A 21,345-nucleotide genomic window follows, 5' to 3' on the forward strand; every position below is an offset into this window, starting at 1 on the left:
CCTCCCTTCTCTCCTTCCTTCCTTCCTTCCTTCATTCCTTCCTTCCTTCCTTCCTTCCTTCCTTCCTTCCTTCCTTCCTTTCCTTCTTTCTTTCTATCAATACTGTGTATTGGTTCCAAGGCAGAAGAGCAGTAAGGGTTAGTCAATGGAAATTAAATGACTTGCCCAGGATCATACAGGTAGGAAGTATCTGAAGCCAGATTTGACCCCAGGGCCGCTAGTCTCAAAGTTTGGCTCTCAATCCAGTGAGCCACTTACCCACTCCCTAAAAACTTATTTTTGAATAAAACAGTTTGAAATGATCCTCAGAGGCTATGAGGTTTTTATAGATGAGACAACTGGAGATTCAGTAGTCAAGGTGACATAGATGACAAGTGCTAAAGGCAAGAGTCCTCTCACTCCAGAGTTAGTATAATTTCCCTGGTACCATGCAAAGGAAGGGCAAGACACTGGATCTTTCACTTCCAACCTTAAAATTTACGATCAGTTTAAATTAGGAAACTTTCAGCTTCACTTTTTCAGATCATTAAGGTAACCAGAAAAGGAGCTTAATCAAAGAAATGAGAAAATTTTCTTCCAAAAGGATTTGACACTGGAAAATTCCAGAGAGTTAAGAACAGATTCCTAATCACTGGGGCAACTCTTTCTGGACAAATTGCTTTTCTACCACACCATACCATCTGTTCTGTCTCTCTTGCTCATGATACCACATCTTGAAGAAATGAGGGGAAGGAAAGAATCAAGAGAAAGCCCCAAATGGGGAGGGCAAATAAGACTGGTAAAAGAATCTAGTTGCCACGAGATCATTCCAACCATGATTTTAAGAGAGTCGAAAATGAAGAGAAGAGAGGCAAGATAGGGGTGGGAGCACCAAGGATTGCTCCGGGGAAGTTAGGCAGCCCATCTCCCTTCTAAATAAGGAGAAACGTGTTTTGTCCCTTCAAATGGTTTCATGCTTCAATTCATCTTTCAGGAAGATTACAGGCAAAGTACAGGATGACGTTGCTGCTTCTTTTATATTAACCTAAGAAAGCGCTCGCGTACAGAGCGAGAGTTCTATGTAATCTTTAGCCGGCACACACACGTTGTCAGGTTCGAACATGACATTTGAATTCCAAACATCTGAGATAGTTCCACTAACTGGCCAAGTACCCTACCTGCCAAGCCTGCCAGATAAACACAAACTTATCTCCCAGCCTCCCTTCCCCCAGCAGAACATGCCTCCCGGATGGATGGGTCCTCATTCCTCTTTCTGCAACGCTGATTACTGCTGCTGGAAGCATCTGCCTAAAACAAATCCCCTTGTATTTATCAAATCCCCTTAGACTTCTCTGTTGGAAAATGCCAATTTTCTTCTTGCTACCCCTCCCACCCCAATCCTAACATAAGCCTGTGTGGAAAGAGGACTCTCCCACTGAATGCTCTCCATGCAGAGACAATGAAAACTTTGTGTGTTGGACTAGGGAAATTTAAGTGGGGGGATGGGGGGGAGGGAGGGAGGCCCCCAACTTCCAGGTGATTCCTGTATGTACAGGTGCTTGTTAGGCTCTTCTTGGAGCCAGTTTTGTACTAGCCAAGTTTCCACGCATAGATCAAAACTTCCCTTGACATGAGAAGAGAATGCATATGGAAAAAATGCCCCATTTCTGATCAGGTGGCCTGTCCCACTTTTATTGAATCAGCCAACACTTAGGAAATATGTGAGAACTATAATTTAAATGTATTACCTCTATTCCTTTAATTTTTTTCTCCTATGCAACACACAGATAATTTTTCTGTGTTTATTTTTGGTTTTGTTCAGAATGAGATAGTCCATATTACTCTATCAATGAGTATTTGTTAAGCATCTATGTTTTTCTAGGTGCTAGGGGTACAAAGACAAAATGGAATAATCCCTGACCTCAAGGAGCTTACATTCTATAGGGAAAATCTCCTGTATACATCTAAATATATTCAAAAGATGTACAACGTAATTTCTGGAGGGAGATATCAGTAAGGTGGTGGGTAGGGTAGGAAGAAAGGAGATTAGGAAAGGAATCATACATTTCTGTAGACTAATAATTTTTAAAATAATCATTTTAATTAAAATATTTTTTTAACCAATTACATGTAAAAACAAATTTTCGAATTGGTGACTATAATAATGAGAGGTGATTTGGGGACTAAAGAGTGTGTCAGACCAAGTCAGAACAAGTCAGACTGTAACAGATCTGCCTTGGGCCATCATTGAGGCAAGGAAACAATTCTACTTCCCAAATGGGTTACTCTCCCACTCTCCATTGTAGCTGATCCAAACCTTCTCATCGATCCTCAAGCCTCCCATGGCATCCCCTTGATCCTACCCTCTCTACTGAGGACTTCCATCTCCTCTATTTCACCAAAAAACATAGAAGCTTTCCAATGTGAATTTCCTTTTCTCCCTTCTTCATCATGACTGACATTTTCCCTACTATAACTTCCTTTTTTCAATCTAATCTCATCTGTGTCTTTTCTTTGCCAAGACCAACCTCTCTCCAGGTAGTCTTCGTTTCATCACTCCAGTTTTTTTTTCCCCAAGCAGGTTGTCCCTACTATTATCCCCACTCTCTTATCTTTAATCTCTTTATAGCTGCTGATTTTTTCTCTGCTGCTTATGAACATACCCATGTTTCTTTCATCCTTAAAAGAAAAAAAAAACACCCTCTCACTTAATCACTGGGGTTTTTTTTTTTTACCTACCAGCTATCATCTTGTTTCTCCTCTCTTCAGCTTTTTTTTTTAAATTTTGAGAAAGTCAGCTATACTCGATACCTCTACTTCTTTTCTTTTATATTCTCTTCTAAACCAGCCACAATCTGATTCCTGAACTCATCACTCAATTTAAACTGCTCTCTCCAAAATTAAGAGTGATCTCTTAATTGACAATTCTAATATTGCCTCCTTCTCACCCTCATTCTTCTTGTCTTTTAAGCTTCATTTGAACACTATAGATCATTTTTCTTCTCTATAATTTCTTCTCACTTTTTAAAAACCCTTACCTTCTATCTTGGAAGCAATACTTCCAAGGCAGAAGAGTGGTAAGGGCTTGGCGATGGGGGTTAAGTGACTTGTCCAGGGTCACTTGTATTGGAGGCTGCATTGGAATTCAGCTGTCTCCAGGTTCCATTTTGCCATTTAGCTGTCCAGTGGAGGGGATAAAGCAGTCTACAAAGACAATCTATGTAAATGATGTAAATAAAGTAAGCCAGTTTGATCGAAACAGAGAGAATATGAAGAGACTAATATAATAGATGACAAAAAAGATTGGTGAGAATTGTTTTGAGAGGCTAGACTCAAACTGGTGAGAATTTGAGAAAATTCAAATGCTGGGCTGAGGATTTAGAATTTTTTGGTAGAGACAATAGGAAGGAAGGAAGCAAGCATTTACTAACTGATGACTCTACGCTAGATACTTCACAAATATTATCTTATTTGATTCTCATGACAATAGGTACTATGATTATCCCTCTTTTGCAGATGAGGAAACTGAGGCAGACAGAGGCTAGTTGACTTGCCCAGGGTCACACAGTGTCTGAGGTGAGGTTTGAATCAAAGTTCTCCTGACTCCAGCTCTAGCATTCCCTTTATGGTGACACCTGGCTGCCTCAGTCGAGAGCCATTAATGCTCTGCAAATAGGGGAGTGATGTGATTAGATCAAGATTTTAGGAATATAAGCTTGGCAGTCGTATGGAGGATAGATTGGAAGGAGGAGAGACTGAAAGCAGAGAGAGACCAATTAGGAGGCTGTTGAAATATTCCAGGTGAGGGGTAATGAGGCTTTCGACTAGGATGTTAACTATGTGAGCGAAGAAAGGGAATGGATCCAAAAGATCTTGAGTTAGAATTTGTAAGACCGCAATTGAATGGAAATGAAGGGTGAGTAAGAGGGAATAAATAATAACAACAACAATAATCATAATAAACAAATAACTTATTTTTTATGGTGTTTTAAGACTTACAAAACATTTTAATTCCAAGTTGAAAACTCTTATCCAGGAGAGCACCTGCGTTTCTTCAGGAAGAATCAAAGCTGATTTCCAGGTTGTAGATTTGGGGACTGGAAGGCTGTTTGTGCCCTCCAAAGAAACAGGGACATATGAAGGCAGGACAGCTTTGGCTTTGTGGTTCCCTTCTTTGGCTGAGGTCAAGAGGCTAGACTTTCCAAAGGAAATAGGGAGGCCACTGGCATTATTAACCCAAAGGAATATTTTTATATAAATGGGAAAAATCCAGAATGAATCCCCAAAGGAGGAAGCTAAATTATCTTTGTCCTGTTATTCCATAGAAAGTCATGCTATCCAATTAGAAATTATTATATATATATATATGTTAGCCAGTTTGAAAATATTACATGCTTTTAAGTAGGGAATACAAGTAAGGAGAGCTATTTCAACTCAACTTATGATATTCATGCCACCAAATTAAATGTTTTGAAAATAGCTCACTCTAGGAAGCTGGGCTTTCACATTGAGCATTTGGCATGAGACCAGAATGAGTTGAAATTAATTGACTGACAGCATTGGGAGAAGCTGTTATTGGGAGAAATCTCAAGGCTCTGAAGCTGCCCTCGGTATCATTTTTCTGCCTGCCTTCATGGCACTGTAGGATGGAGTGGGGATTACAACACTGGGTTTCCTGTCCTAACCTGTTCAATTGAGTGTTTTAGTGAGGGGTGGGAGTATTTGTGGAGAGATTCCCTCAGGGATTCTGCACACCTTGCTTCATTGTTTGGCAAAAAAAGAAGACTTCCTAGCTACTTTGATCTGGGTCTGGATGTCACTGTGTGGGGCAATGGGAGGGTCTGTGTGTGGCTTGTCTTGTCTAAGAAATACCTTGTGGGTCAGAGACTGGGTATTATTATTGTTGTTATAATAATAAATACTTATGTGCCAGAGGAGTTGAATAAAGCATAGATTAGAGATGATTCTCACTCACATCTAAACTAAAAACATTGAATTTGTAGCAAAATATGAATATACAATGACCAGAATTCAGGTACAGACATATAGAAAAAGGTGACATTATAAACAAATTAGAAGAGCAAGGAGGAAAATATCTTTTTCATTTCTGCAAAGGGAAGAGTTTGTGGCTGGAAGAATCTTAAGTGGGGTTCCATAAGTTCATGACCAACAAGAAATAGAGAGCATCAGAAAAGATAAAATGTACAGTCTTGGCTACCTAGAGCTAAAAAGGTTTTGCACAAATGAAAGCAATGCAGCTAAGATTAGAAAGGAAACACAAATAGAAAAAAAATCTTTTTAGCAAATTTAATTAGCGTTCCATTTCTAAGACAGGAAAGGAATAGATTCAAAGTTTTAACAATAAAGCCATACCTCAGCTAATAAATGGTCAACAAATATGAATGAGAAATTTTTCTAAGGAAGAAATTCAAGCTACCTATAGCCATATTAAAAAAATACTGCAAATCACTAATAATTAGAGAAATGCATATTAAGGCAACTCTGAGGTTTGACATTACATACTTCAGGTTGGATGAGTTGATATAAAAGGGAAATGGCAAATGCTGGAGAGAAAGTGGCAGATTAATGAACTGTGGGGGGGAAAGGCAGATTAATGAACTTTTGGAGGAGCTATAAGTTCGTCCCTATTCTGAAAAGTAATTTGTAATTATTTCCCAAAAGTTGCTAAAATGTTGCAGCCCATTTCGCCAAATAATACCACTACTGGGCATATAGGGGAATACGTATTTATATAACACCTACTGTGTGCCAAGTACTATGCCAAGTGCTTTTACAAATATTATCTCATTTGTGATTGTCACAACAGTCCTGAGAGGAAATGGGAAAAGCAGGAACACTAATACACTGTTGGTGGAACTGTGAACTGATCCAACCATTTTGGAAAGCAATTTGGAATTATGCTCAGAGAGGTATAAAGCTGTAAGCCCTTAGACCCAACAATACTAGGTCTATTTCCCAAGGAGATCAGGGAAGAAAGGAAAAGAACTTATATGTTCTAAAATATTTATAGCAGTTCTCTTTGTTGTGGCAAAGAGCTAGAAACTGAGAGGATGTTCATCAATTGGGGAATGGCTAAACAAATCATGGTATATGATTGTGCTGGAATACTACTGTGCATAAGAAACAATGAGTGCACTGCTTTTTAAAAAAATTTGAAAGAACTAAATAAGACAATGAAGAAAGAACAAGTAGAATCAAAAGAGCATTATTTATAGCTGCAGATTTAATATTTGAAGAATAACTTGTGAATGTTCATCTTTGGAGAATGAACTGAGAAGTGGAAACATGAAAGACATTATGGATGATGCCTTCTATGGTGTGGAAAGTGGTGGGGGAGGCTGAATAATTAAAAAAAAGAACTGGAAGAGCCCTGAGAAGGTCAGCTAGTCCTATTTCTTTATGGCACTGATGAGGAAATTGAAGCCCAGGGAATTTAAGTGACTTGCCATGATCACACAGGTAGTAAAGAGCCAGAGATGGGTTTGAATTCAAGCCTCTAGAAAAGATTCTTTTGACTGTTTAAAGGCAGTTAAACCTGGAATCTTTTTCTAAAGCTGTTGTATTTCTTTCTCTCCTTAGACTGTGACTGTAACGGGAAATCTAGACAATGTGTCTTTGATCAAGAGCTACAAAGGAGGACGGGAAAGGGATTCCGCTGTGTCAACTGCAATGACAATACAGCCGGTATACACTGTGAGAGGTGCAAAGATGGGTTTTACCGCCAGAGAGACAGAGACCGCTGCTTGCCCTGCCATTGCAACATCAAAGGTATGGAATTTGGGCTTCTTTGTAAGTTCTGTTTCCATTCCTACCCTTCTTTCCCTTACCTCCCCACAACATCCCATTCACCCCTTTTGTTTGTGCAAAAAAAAAACTTTTAAATTTTATTCGATCAAAATTGTCTCTTTTATCTTTTGTGACCTCCATCCCTTGTAGGGCCACAGATTCTTCCTCTTTCTGTTGTTTTGGTGTAGTGATCTTCACATTATCAATCAATCAGTTCCTAACTCTCTCTTTATGCCACAGATCTTGTATTGTAGAGTAATAGTCATTAATTAATTAAGAGTTCATTAGGAAATAGGCTTAATCTATAATATGTACATCTTTCCTGCATGTTCTGTCCCCTTGGATTGGGTGCTTCTTGAGAACAGAACCCCATTTCCCCCTTTTTTTGTATTTGTACACCTTCATTACAGTGCCTGGCACTTGGAAAGCAGTAGACAAATATTTATTCACTGTCTGATTGGCTACTTCTATCCTGGACTCTAGGATTGGCTTCCAAGGAGGGATTGCCTTAGGGGTGGCACTATTCTTGACCTTGATTCCTTAGCAAAGGAATTTGCCCTTTGAGAAAGATTGCTGAGTTCCTTAGACACCAAAGGCACCAAAGTCATCTACTGTGCCCTTGTCATCCCCAGTCGTCCTGGCTTTTGTCTTGCCACTGGACTTTGATCGCTAGAAGGGAGAGTGAGACTGACGACTGTGCAATTGTGCCTCACTTAATTCCAATTCACACACAAGTCAGGACATCAGCCCTTGATGTCTTTGGCCCCCTTAGAAAACAAAGTGCTAACAACAACAGAGTTCCTCAGTTATTGCCCCATTCATAGGGCCCCCCCTTTTGTGATGCCATTTCTTCCCCCCTTCCCTGTTGGCTTCGATAACATATAATGATCTGAATTAATTTCTGGGATATCCCTGGCATTCAACCTCAGGTGCAGCAGCAGTGATCAATAGTAATGATTGAATCTAGCTCAGCAGAATTGATCCATATCAGTTGCTGAAAGGATTTGAAAATGGCTAAGCTCTGGTTGTGGAATCATGTATTGGGGGCACTGAATAAGCTATAAGAAGTAATATTACTTATTACAATATATTACATTATTATATGATGGAATATTACGTATTACTATGAGAAGAAATTTAGTGTAAAGAATGATAGTTTCAGAGTCAGAGGACTTGGGTTCTAATCCTAGACTTGCTACTAATGCCTCTGTAACCTGGGGTGAGTCACTTAACTATTGTGGGCCTTTGGTTCCTCCTCTGTAAAATGAGGGGATTAGAGCCTTAAAGTCGTTTTCAATTCTAGTTCTATGACCTTGTGATTTGAGAAAGATGGAGTCACCCAGTGGTGATGCGAGCCAGAACCCATAGAATTTCTCTCTAGGGGCATAGGTTTACCAGTGCTTCTGCCATGATGTGCTTTACTTTCAGATTTCCACAGAAAAAAATGTAGCACCCAGACTCTTCTAGCCTTAGTGAGCCTTCAGATAGAGAAAGAAAAACCAGGTTATCCAGCTTTAAAAAAAAGCATTTAACCTCCACCTCCCTGAAGAGCCCACATCCCTTGCAGCTATACTGCCACACTGTGAGTCATAACAGTTGGGTCATCTGAATAAAACATCAGTATGAATGTAATTAGAAATTTAATTGGCTCAGCTGGAATGTTGGCAGGATGACAAGCTCAGTATTCAAGGAACAAATGAGTAAGGCTCTGCCCAAGAGTATGACAATGGTATTGGTTTTTACCATTCTGTCTCTCATTTTTTTTCATTGGGTCCTTCTTTTATCTACCCCGGGAAAAATAAGTCTGACTTTTAAAAAAGATGTGTGTGGTATGTGTGTGTGGGGGGAGATGCAGTGTGGTTATTCTTTGATGTTAGTGAAAGATTTCAGACAAATTAGGCAGAGAGTTCTGATGGGATTGGAAAGCGTTGGGTCCAAGTCCTATGTCAGATACTTAGTAGCCGTGTGATCCCGGGCAAGAGCCTGAGTACCAATTGGACCTCTAAATTTTCTTCCTTCTCTAAATCTATGATCCTTTGCTCTTCCATGAAGTTTCCACTCTCACACTCCATCAGGACAGGGAAATATCCTTGACTTCATGAAGGCTCAGACTGCTGAGCCCACACAGACTCTGAAAGAACCAATAGAGCTGCGAGTTATAAGGCCAGGGGCAGATGGGGGCTCTTGGTTTCAGGGACGATGGTCATCAGGCAACTGGCCACCAGGCAATGACAATCTTTTGGCTTAGGTAACCATAAAACTACCTATTAAGGCATGGAGGTTTTGTGACCTTCACTGGAGGAGGCAGTACTTGTCTTGAAGGAATCTCAGATCTTATTTTTTTTTACATTGATAAATTAAAAAATGTATTTGTTTATTACATGAAAGTCCCCAGGCTATCTCCCTTTTTCCCTCCCATCCCTGCCCTAGAGAAAGCATCATTTGATGAAAAAGAAAAAATATATCTAAAACTGTGTCTTGCTTGTTTCTATGTATCACTTCTTTCTGGAGGTGGATTGAATATTTTTTGATATATTGATTATTTTTTCTAAAATCATCTACATTTTTCTTTGTTTCCCTTGCTATCCCAGAGAGCAATCCCTTATAACAAAGGTATAGAGGCCAGATTTGTGATTTCCCAACCCATCTAATACCTTCTCTGCGCTCATTAGCTACTATCTTTCATATATACTTTCATATATAGAGCTCGTATGTATAAGTTTGTTTGTAGGTTGTTCCCCCCTCCCCATTAGAATATGAGTTCCTTGAGGACAGGGACAGTCTTTTGTCTCTTTTTGTCATCCCAGAACTTAGTACAGCACTTAAAAAATGGTACACTGATGAGAAGTCTTTCTCTGACAATGCAATTTGATATTTTCTCTACAGTTCATAATCTACAGCACTGAGATGTTAAGTGAGCCATCATTGCCTAGGCTTGCACAATCAGCACATGTCAGTCAGACCTTCTTTGAGGTCAGTTGTCTGTCCACTGTGCAAGCCATACTGCCTTTATCTCCATGACAGAGAACAAAAAAGAAAGGGAAAAAACCAAAATAACATATTAAAAAAGTTCAACATTCTATTTAGTGCCCAACACCATTATTCGTCCACCTCTGCCAAAAAAAAAAAAAAGGTTTGGGGAAAATGCCTTTTCATATCTCTTGTTTGAAAAACCCAAGATCTTCACAATCATTAAAGAAGGTGAGTTTGAAAAAAAGAAGTCAAGGATGAGACAGGAGCCAGAACTCCTACAATGCTGGCATTTCCTGGAGTACAGGAGAGAATGCTTGTAAGAAAACACATCTTGGGTTCTCCAATCATACTTTTGAGTACCTTGGCAAGGAACTTAAATGTATTAATCCTTAAAACCATCTCTGATAACATTGTATACAAGACCAAAGTCACCTAGCAAATCAGTAGAACAGGTAGGATTGTAGCCTGAGCCCAAACAGCTTGCTACCTATGTGTACCTTGTTCACTTAATTTGAACAAAAGTAGCCAGTGACAGGGGCAGCTAGTTAGCATGATGGATAGAGACCTAGACCTGGACTTGGGAGGACCAGTGTTCAAATTTGGCCTCAGACACTCCTTAGCTGTGTGACCCTGAACAAGTCACTGTGTAAACCCTTCCTCCCAGGGTTGTGAATTTTCTTCTTGTCTGACCCATCCCATTACATGGCTGGAATGCTCCAAACAGAGATCACAGATTAAGAGCCCTAGTAAAATGATCTGGAACTAAGAGTTACGAGTCCAGATCAGAGAGACTTTGATTGGTTCCTGAGATGTGATAGACCAGCTCAGAGAGACAGGAAGGGACATGGAAAAAGGGGCTATAAAAGATGAGACAATAGGCTCTGGAAGAAGATACCCTCCTGGGCTGGTAAGACTCTTGCTCTGAAGAGACTACCAGACTTCCACATGGAGATCAGAACCTTTTTGGGGAGTCAACTGAAATTCTACAGACCAGACTTTAGAGTGGTAGGCTAGGAAATACATTTTCTACTTCCTTCCTTATTTCTTTCTTATGCTATGTTTATATTAAATTAAATTGTTAAAAGCTACTATCATCCTCATGACTTGGGTTAATTTTATAAATGGTGACCACAACAATTTTTTTGCTAATATAATATAACAAAATCAATTTCTAAATATTACATGTAGCATTTTAATGATTACATATGATATTTATTTTCATTATTACATCACTTAATCCCCATTGCCTAGCCCTTACCACTCTTCTTGGTATCAATTCTAAAACAGAAGGTAAGGGTTAAAAAAAAATCCAGTGACTATTTTGCAAGTTTTTTCTTGGTTAATACTTACAGAATTAAATATAAATACAGCGACTATTATGTATTTTTTTCTTGGTTAATACTCATGGAATTAGATATTCATAATTATATGTCATATCATATAAAATATTAGCTGCTATTTAGTGTTTTATATTTTTCAAGGAATTTTTATATAATTATCTCATTTGGTCTTCACAAGAGAGATGGCAAAGTGTATTATTAATCCCATTTTAGAGATGAAGGATTTTTTTTTCAAAGTATCATGGTTGTTTTTTTTTTTTTAAATAAGATTTAGCCTCAAAGAAAAAAGCTCCAAAAGGCTATCTGACTTATCCAAGTTTAAATAGCAAGGGAGTGGCAGAGATGGGAGGAGAACCCAGTTCTCCAAACTCTATCCATTGAGTTTATTTTATTTCTATGACATATGGCTATCTCTGACTGGAGCCTGAGTTGGTGAGACCTCCTACATCTCTAAAACAGAACTCATTCTCTTCATCCATCTTTCCCAATCTGTCTCTCTTCCAAACTTTCCTCTTTCTATTGAGGATACCACCATCTTCCCCAGCTCCCAAGTTCCCATCCTTAGAGTCACTCTTGATGCATCCCTTCCCATTTCTCTCTGTTGCTAAGTCTTGTCAATTCTATCTCCACAACATCATTTGCTTCCATCTTCTTTTCCACTCAAATGTCAGACACCCTAGTTAGTTTGTGAGCTCCTTGAGGACAGGGATTGTCTTTTACCTTTCTATCCCCTCCATTTAATATAGTGCCTGATACTTGTAAATAATTTAATAAGTATAATTGATAAAGTTATTGATCGACTGACTAGACTTGACTGTCATCCCCTCTTGTCAAGATTCTTCTTACAGCCTTCTCACTGGCTGCCCTAGGTCCAGTTTTTCCCTGTCTCCAGACAGTCCTTCACATGATGACTAGAATAATTTTCTCAGGCACAGAAATCTTTAATGGATCCTTATTGCTTCCAGGATAAAATGCCAGTTCATTTAGAGGTAGCCTCCACCTGGCTTTTGTCTATCTTTTCACATTTATCCTACTTCTTTTGTGAACTGTATCTTACAACCAAACTGACTTATTAGCTATTCCTCACACCACCTCCCACCTTCATGTGTTCTCACAATCTGCTTCTCATACTGGGAAGCACACCTTCCTCTCTGTCTTTTAGAATCCTGAGTTTTCCTCAAGACTCCTCTCAAATGGGACCATTCCCTTTAAAGGCTTTCAAGGTGTCCTCTGATTTTAGCATTCTCCCTTCCTCAAATTACTTTGTATTATTTTACTTTAAATGAATCGTTTATCTTCTACAGTAAAGTGTAAATAAGTTCTCTTAGGCAGGAGGTCATTTATTTTTGTCTTGATTCTCCATCCTCTAGTTCTGTGACTTGCACACAGTAGGCTCTTAATAAATGTTCAATGAATTGGATTGAATTGATGGTGTAGTTTTCAGGATGCTTTGGTAGGTCAGTGGGGGAGATACTTTTGGTGGGAAGTAGAGGTGGTGAAGCTTTTCAGTGCCACTGATTACATTTCCTAATAGAGAGACAATTTTGTCTTTGTATACACCTGAGCTTAAGTTTAAAAATAGCTAATAGTTAACATGATAGCTAACGCTTATATAGTACCTACTATGTGCCAGACATGATGTCAAACACTTGACAAACATTATCTCATTTGATCTGTGAGGAGGTACAACGCTGGGATGTAGATATTATTATCATCATCCCCATTTTACAGCTGAGGAAACTGAGGCAATATTGATTAAGGGACTTGCCCAAGGTCACACGGTGAATCAGTCACACAGCCTGGATTTGAATTCCTAACTCCAGATCTAGAGTTTTATCCACTGAGCCACTGAGCTCTCTATTAAAATCACACTGGAAGTGTATACTGCTCCCTTTCAGGAGGTAATAATGATAATGATGATATATCTAGCTAGCACTTATCTAGTGCTTTAAAGTATGTGAAGCCCTGTGCCTAGGAGACCTCATTTTATCCCATTTGAGATTGACAAGGTCCTATGGGATTCTGGATTCATTGGGCAAATGCCCATTGCATTCTCTTGTGGCTGGAAAGGTTTAATAATTGGTTTCTATTAAAGAAGTGAAGCTATTTGTGCCCTTCTTGATTTTTAATATCAAACTGGATAGGGATAGGAACTGGACCTCTGATCTCATTAGTACAGGAACTCCCAGGGAACAAAACTCTCTTTACCAATGCAGACCAACCTACACATTCTTGGCACTTCTGGTCTTTGAGAATTGCAGAATACTAAGAGGTTAATTAACTAATTTGTTCAGGGTCACATAATAGGTGAGGTTTGAATGTAGATCTTCTCAGCTTTGAGGTCATCTGTGTGTCCACTGTACTACTTTGCCACGATCAGATTGGACTCAAATAAAATATATCTTTTTTTAAAAACTCTTATCTTCTGTCTTAAAATGGATACAAGTATTGGTTCCAAGGCAAAGGAGCAGAAAGGGCTAGGTGATGGGGGTTAATTGACTTGCCCAGGGTTACCCAGCTAGGAAGTGTCTCAGGCCAGATTTGAACCCAGAATCTCCCATCTCTAGTCCTGGCTCTCAATCCACTGAGCCACCTAGCTGCCAGCAGCATCATTATCTTCTTAGAGAGTGCCTATTTCTGTTATAGGCAATATCAGAGCTTTATAGAACATAGTTTGGGAAATGTTACCTAAATGAAACTTCAGTGTATTTCTATTTCCTGTGTGCCTTGGTGGATGCTCATAGTATGTATAATGATCATTAGAGACAATATTTATTGATTAATTTTGAATTTTAATTATATTAAATAAATTTGTTGCTAATGCAATTAATTAATTTTGAATTTTGAATTAATTTTGAGCTCTAATAAGGAGCCTTTTCTTTCCAATAAACTCTCTTTTCTTGCGATATGGATTAATCAAACATTTCATTCTATTTTTTTTTCTCTCTTCTTGCTTACCCTTCTCTACCTGACAAGGCTCTCTTACCTCCCGATGTGATAACCATGGACGGTGCAGCTGTAAATCAGGCGTGGTGGGAGACAGATGTGACCGATGCCAGCCAGGATTCCACACTCTCACTGAAGCCGGGTGTGCCCGCAGTAGACAACTACAGTAAGTATCTCCCCAGATGGACCCAGGAGAGTCACCAAGGGAACCATCAGAAACTCTGTGGGTTGGAGAGGAGGCTCGGGATAGTGACTGGACCTGAAATTTCATCCTTAGAGGAAACTCCTGGGTGAGGAAATTTCCTTCTACCCATGTAGGTTAACCTTTTCTTTGCAATTCAAAGTATTGGGGAGATTCCTGGAGCACCAAGCTGTTAAGTGACTGGCTCAGGGCAGCTAGGTGGCATAGTAGGTAGAGTACTGAGCCTGGAGTCAGGCAGACCTGAGACCAAATCTGGCCTCAGAAACTTACCCTGGCCAAGTCCCTTAATCCTGTTTGCCTCAGTTTCCTCATCTGGAAAATGAGCTGGAGAAGGAAATGTATCTCTAGTATCTTTGCCAAGAACACTCCAAGAGTTGGACATGACTAAAAACAACTAAACAGCAACAACAAACAAACTAAGAAGATGAAAATAATAGTTCACATTTATATAGTACTTTTTACAAATCACTTTCATAATCATAATCAATCCTAAAGAATGCGTTTACATAATGCTTTAAGGTTTGCAAAACACGTTGCCAATATTATCTCGTAGGATTCTTACAACAGCTGTGGGAGGTACTTTCTATTATGATCCCCATTTTACAGATGAGGAAACTAAGGCAGACAGAGGTCAAATGACTTTCAGTGGCTGACACTGGATTTGGACTCAGCTCTTTCTGACTCCTCGTCCAGCTCTCTATCCATTCATTATGCCACTATTTAACTGCTAATAACATCCTAAAGCATTATGTAAATGTAAGCTACTATGATTGATTATGATTATGAAAGTGATTTTTTTCCAGTGGGTACTGCTATTTTATTAGTATGAGTACGCTGAAGCAAAATAAACTTGTACCGGCATACAGACAAACTCTTTAAAACAATTTTGTTCAAAATTTGAACCAAGTATTGTTTTATTATAATCATGAAATTATTTTTGTCTAGAAAACCTGCAGGCACCATCAAAGAAAGGGATAGAAAATTCACTAAATACTTGAGTGTATTCTACAGATAAGACATACCATAATTAGAAAATAGAATATGAATTCTATTTTAAAAATATTTGTTTTAAAAAAGCTAGTGCAAGTACAGTATTTTACACTGGAATTACAGAGAGTATGCACGTATCTGGAAAAAAGATCTCCAGTCACAATAAAAGTTCTTAACTATGTATGCACTTAAATTTTTTCTTTTCAATAAGGTACGAAACTAATTCCTTCTCTAGTTCTCCTTGGTACTGGGCATGCCTGTCCAACGGTGCCCCCAACATAAATCTCCAGTGCCTTTTTTTCACTTGGTCCTTGAGAAGCAGAAGATTGGAAGCGTGATAGGACAATGACCCAACATCAAACCCAACACTGTTGTAGAGTATGACGTCTTATTATATAGTTGAACTGGGGCAGTCCAAGAGGTTACGTGATTTGCCCAGGATCTTCAGTATGTGAGAGTCTGAGATTCAGCTCTTTTTAAAGTTAGCATTCTCTCTACAATATCCCACTACCTCACTAATGACAAGATGGAACTTAGACTCTTAATCACATACCTAAGAGTTAATGAATGGGTGCCTGCAGATGAGGGAGAGAAAAGAGAAAGGAGAGAGAGAGAGAGAGAGAAAGAGAGAGAGAGAAAGAGAGAGAGAGAGAGGAGAAAGAGAGAAAGAGAGAGAGAGAGAGAGGGGAGAAAGAGAGAGAGGAGAAAGAGAGAGAGGAGAAAGAGAGAGAGAGAGAGAGAGAGAGAGGAGAAAGAGAGAGAGATAAAGAGAGAGAGAATGCAAGAGATAAAGAGAGAGAGAGAGAAATGGCTCTTCTCCTAACCTTCAATTGTCCCATTCTCAATGGAGACCTCCCTGATCGTTGAGGTAGGACAGAGAGGGACATTATGATTAAAAAAAGCAAAACAAAACCCAAACCACCTATATCCCAAGGACAGTTGACTTTTTCTCAGACAAACCAGGCCTGATCTTTCTTTACTCCAATATTCTAGCACTAAATAGACTTGCAAAGGAGAGAATTTTTACAGTGTTGATGAGGTAAGGGGTTTGGCAGAAGATGAGCTCAATGATAGGTTTCCATCTCCTTTTACCACTTTTACCACCGTCTCCTTCTTCCTGGACACCCAACCCTAGAAAAGTGAACACTAAATACCAAGGACTGAACCACTCTCTGAGGGTAGCTCAGACTTGCCAATGCTTACTGTTCTTAGAGGGAAACCCTTGTCTCACATTTCCAAACCACAAAAGAATGAGCCACAGGAAACCATAAATGTGGCTTCCAGAGCCATTCTCAAGCTGTTTAAGGCCAGAAGACCTTTGTTCTTAGGTTAAACTTTCACTTAAGTGGTCTTTTAGACAAGGGAATGTTTCTCAGTTTTGGTCAAAGCCATGTTTCTGTATTCCTGATACATTCTTGGACTGGTCCACTGGTGTGAGTCCAGGGGTTTCATTTCCCATAGACACTGGGGGTCTCAGGAAAATGTGGCATGATTTGGGAATGGGATAATAGTGGCCTATGTCATCATCAACTTCATAGAAAGACTGATAATTTCTCAAGGATTGTTCTACAAGTCAGGAGTACTGAATGAAGTGAGGACTTGAATTTGAGGATTTTGTTTGGCTATTTTCCATATTTTTCTTTGCCTAGAACAGTTGGTGAACCATTTGGTAAGCAGTGAAATATTTATTCTCTCTTAAAGCTTAAGGTGGGGAATGATGAATGTATTCCTTTATACATGCCTCAAATGAAATTTGACATCCTTGGCCCCCTGAATCTCTTTGAATTCCTAAGGGTTCAAATTTGAACAATACAACTTCAATAAGCACTTGTTAATTAATTTATACTGTGTAATTAGAATGTTGTACCCTAAAGACTCCATCTCCCAGAGTTCTTTTACTCATCCCAAAATTCCTTTTTCTTTTGTCTCCATGTTGCATCCTCATGTTTTGAAAATAAGTTGTGTGTAAGGCCGCCCTCTTTCTTCTCTTGTGACCATGGCTGGGTTAGTTCCCTCTTTACTCTAGCTTTTTATTTTCCTTTACTTCAAGTTATTATCAATAAATCTTATTAAATATAATACTTGGAGTTATTGTATATTATTTTTAAGCTTATACTACTCAGTTAAGCCTCTCACCCTAAGGACCATTCTTCTTGAAGATATTAGACAAAAACAGCAACCAACAGTAGGGTTAGGTCTTCAAGGTCTTCTCATTTATTCTTTTTAGGGATCTCTTGACAAATGCTCCCCAAACAGTTAATTTTCCTTAGAAATGGCCCTGGAAAAACAATGGATTCTACTTGGAAAATTGTATATTGATTTATTTATCAACTAGAACAGTCAAAAAATAGAATGGGATGTTTTGGGAAGTGGCAGGTTCCCTTCCACTGGACAACTGCAGGCAGAGCTTGGCTGACTGCTTGTCAGGTATATCATATTGGAGACAAAGAGATGGCAAGTGGAGAGAGTGTTGGTCTTGGAATCAGGAAGATGAGTTCACATCCTGTCCTACTTACTGGCTGTGTCACCTGGGGAAAGTCATTTAACATCTCTCAGTCTCATCTTATACATGAGAATAATGATAGCACCTACCTCACAAGGTGGTTGTGAAATCAAATGAGCTAATAAATGCAAAGTTCTTTGTAAACCTAAAAGTAATATAAAGATGTTAGCCACTATTATCATTAAAAATACTGATCATTAATAATGGCCCTTCTCTTGGGCTGGGGGATTGGCTGATCTGCGTAGATTTGGATGCCCCATCCATCTTTCCAATTTTTTGACCCTGTGATATTGAATAATGGTATATATTTGACCATAATAATCTTTTCATGGTAAATAGAGTATCTGTATAAAGTATTTGCCAAGATGAGTCATTTTTTAAGAATCACATGCCTTTTGTGAAAAGACAATAAAAGTCGATAACACATCATTATTACTCTCAATCTATTTAAACATTTACTAAAGACTAACTTGAATTATCTGTCCTTGGCCCTGTGTCATTGAGCATTTTAATCAGTGACCTGGTTAAAGATATGCTTATCGCAATTATCGATCACACGGATTTAGAAAGGATCACTAACACATGAGATGGCGAGCTGCCCCCCAGGGCTAAACTTAATAAAGAGAAATTGAAAAAGGATAAAAGTATATTCTTTTGTTTGGGCTGTAATAACCAGCTTTCTAATTACAAGATGGCAGAGGCATGTCTAGATGGCAGTTTGTGTGGGATAAGACTCAACGTTTTAGCTCATTAATATATGACAACCAAAAAAAAAAATGAATGAAATCTTGACCCGAATTTGGAGTGTCCAGAAGAAGTGAAGTTATAGTCCTGTTGTTCTCTGCCATGATCACTTCATACCAGGAGAGGCAGATTAATATAGTGGAAAAGAACCCTAAATGTGAAACCAGTGATTCTACATTTGAATCCTCGCTCTGTTCCTTCCTGCATGGATGGCCTTGGGTGAGTCACTTAACCTCTGGACTTCACTATCCTCCTTGGTAGAATGCATGGATTGGGTTTGATGATCCCTAAGGTCCATTTCAATTCTAAACTGATGAGCCTATGATCCTGTCTGGGCCGGGCTTCATGGGGATAAATAGGTTCTCTGGGAATCCTTATAGGATAAAAAGTTAACTCTCAGATCCACTCTCCCCCATGGCTTCTGAGTTGCTTAAGAAAAGGAATATTAAGGATCCCAGAACATCTCAGAACCCTCATGAGGTCTCAAGAAAGCTCAACCCTGCCTGCCCAGTCCACTTTCATCATGATTACTTTAGTTTTGGAATGGACTCCTAGACTGGGGTGATAGAGGTTAAAGACCTCAACCCTAATGGCAATGGAAATGAGAAGAGAGTGATGGCTAGTACAGGAGATCTCTTAGTTCTGAGGGTGAATAATGGATCAAAGTGACCCTTAGGCTTCAGTCAAAGCTGGGGAGAAGTGCCCCTAGCAGGGGTAGGAATCAGGAGGAAGAGAAAGCTTGAATGAAAGGAAATTCTCGGTTTTGGACAAAGGGGACGGTGTGTGATTAGGTGCTAATAGAAATAGCACAGATGGTCAAGATTCCAAAAAGGAACTGAAGAGGATGGGCTGGGGTGGTGAAAGAGCAATATTAAAGACAACAAGATATTTTATTGCTCAGTTATTTATTCAGTCGTGTCTGATCCTTTGTGATCCCATTTGGGGTTCTCTTGGAAAAGGTTCTGGAGTGGTTTGCCATTTCTTTCTCTACCTCATTTTATAGATGAGGAAACTAAGATAGACAAGATTAAGTGACTTGCCCAGGGTCACACAGCTGATAAATGTCTAAAGCCAAATTTGAACTTGAGTAGATGAGTCTTCCTGACTCCAGGCTTGGCACTGTATCCACTGTGCCACCTAGCTGCTCTAGTAATAAACTATAATCATACATTAATAAGCTATTATAATTATAGTCGTTACGATTATAGCCAACATTTATATAGTTTACTATGAGCCAGGCATTGTGCTAAGCTCTTTTCAATTATTATCTCATTTGATCCTCATGACAGCTCTGGAAGATAGGCTACTATTGTTATCCTCATTTGAGAGAAGAGGAAACCACAGTAAACAGAGGCTAAATGACTTGCCTAAGATCACATAGCTAGCAAGTATAGGAGCCTAGATTTGAACTCAGGTCTTTCTGATTCCAGACCCAGTGTGTCGGGTCTTCTAGGGGAAATGGGATGTTAAGCAGAACATCAGCAGCAATGATGGCTTTGCCTGGAGTGATAGTATGTCTATAATTACTGTAAATTTATAAATCAAAACTTTGCCTTTTCTTTTCCAGAGATCCCAAATGTGACTGTGATCCTGCTGGAAGTACAGGAAACTGTGACTCTGGTCGATGTGTCTGCAAGGCTTCTGTCACTGGAGAACGCTGCGATAGGTGTGTGTTTGTGCGCTGAATCAGCAGTCGGGTCCCCTCGTTGATGGGCAAGAGAATCCGTCTTCTCTGGGATGAAAGGAGGATCATTGGGAGCTCTCCGATGCCTTCTAGAATGGTTCTCTTAGAAGCCTTGTCTTACCTGGCTCTTAAGTCAATCTTAGACAGGGTCTTTGGTCTTCAAAATTCTCTCATCCCAAACTTCTCCCCTTTCTTGAGAATGAATTTCCTTATATTACCCAGCCTGAAAGTTCAGTGGCCACTCATGCGCCCAATCTCAATTCTAGTTGGCGTGGAATCTGCTCCATTTTTTTTAATACCTAAGTAGGTTTACCTCTCCTTAGGCTCTCTGCTCCTGGAACACACCGGTGCTGTATTTAGGGGGGACCCCAAGGAGCATTAATCTTACTGCCACAGAACTCCCAAGCTTAAGAGATCCATTAGCCTTAGTAGCAAGGATAAGATGTGAGCACCACCAGTGCCACCCAGCCAGACAACTCGTTTCCAGGGTTTTCATTCCTAAAGCCCTAAAGTCGTTTTTTCTTTTCCATCACTGTCTTTCTCCTCCCAAGTACATCGACACCAACATAATGTGAAGCCATGAGATGGGGTGCTCTGTACCTATTTATGATTTGTAAAGGATTGACTTGGTTACACGTTGGGGAAATCCTTAGAAGAGAGATATCAATCCATGTGGCTATAGCTGTCCACTATGTGCAGAAAAGGAACTGACCAGAGATGGGATTGTGGGAGATATATATATATANTTCTAGTTGGCGTGGAATCTGCTCCATTTTTTTAATACCTAAGTAGGTTTACCTCTCCTTAGGCTCTCTGCTCCTGGAACACACCAGTGCTGTATTTAGGGGGGACCCCAAGGAGCATTAATCTTACTGCCACAGAACTCCCAAGCTCAAGAGATCCATCAGCCTTAGTAGCAAGGATAAGATGTGAGCACCACCAGTGCTACCCAGCCAGACCACTCCTTTCCAGGGTTTTCATTCCTAAAGCCCTAAAGTCGTTTTTTCTTTTCCATCAATGTCTTTCTCCTCCCAAGTACATCGACACCAACATAATGTGAAGCCATGAGACGGGGTGCTCTGTACCTATTTATGATTTGTAAAGGATTGACTTGGTTACACGTTGGGGAAATCCTTAGAAGAGAGATATCAATCCATGTGGCTATAGCTGTCCACTA

At 39.5% G+C, this 21,345-nt stretch overlaps 1 protein-coding gene across 1 annotated transcript in view; it reads left to right on the forward strand.

Annotated features, from left to right (window-relative positions):
• LAMC2 (laminin subunit gamma 2) overlaps positions 1-21,345 on the forward strand; it is an 89,871-nt gene that overhangs the window by 32,877 nt on the left and 35,649 nt on the right. Inside the window, 3 exon segments of the mRNA XM_044674901.1 lie at positions 6,580-6,768; positions 14,076-14,211; positions 20,052-20,150. Coding sequence (XP_044530836.1) covers positions 6,580-6,768; positions 14,076-14,211; positions 20,052-20,150 — 424 coding nt within the window.

Source organism: Gracilinanus agilis, chromosome 4 (genome assembly GCF_016433145.1).
Source record: "Gracilinanus agilis isolate LMUSP501 chromosome 4, AgileGrace, whole genome shotgun sequence".
Taxonomy (NCBI): Eukaryota; Metazoa; Chordata; class Mammalia; order Didelphimorphia; family Didelphidae; genus Gracilinanus; species Gracilinanus agilis.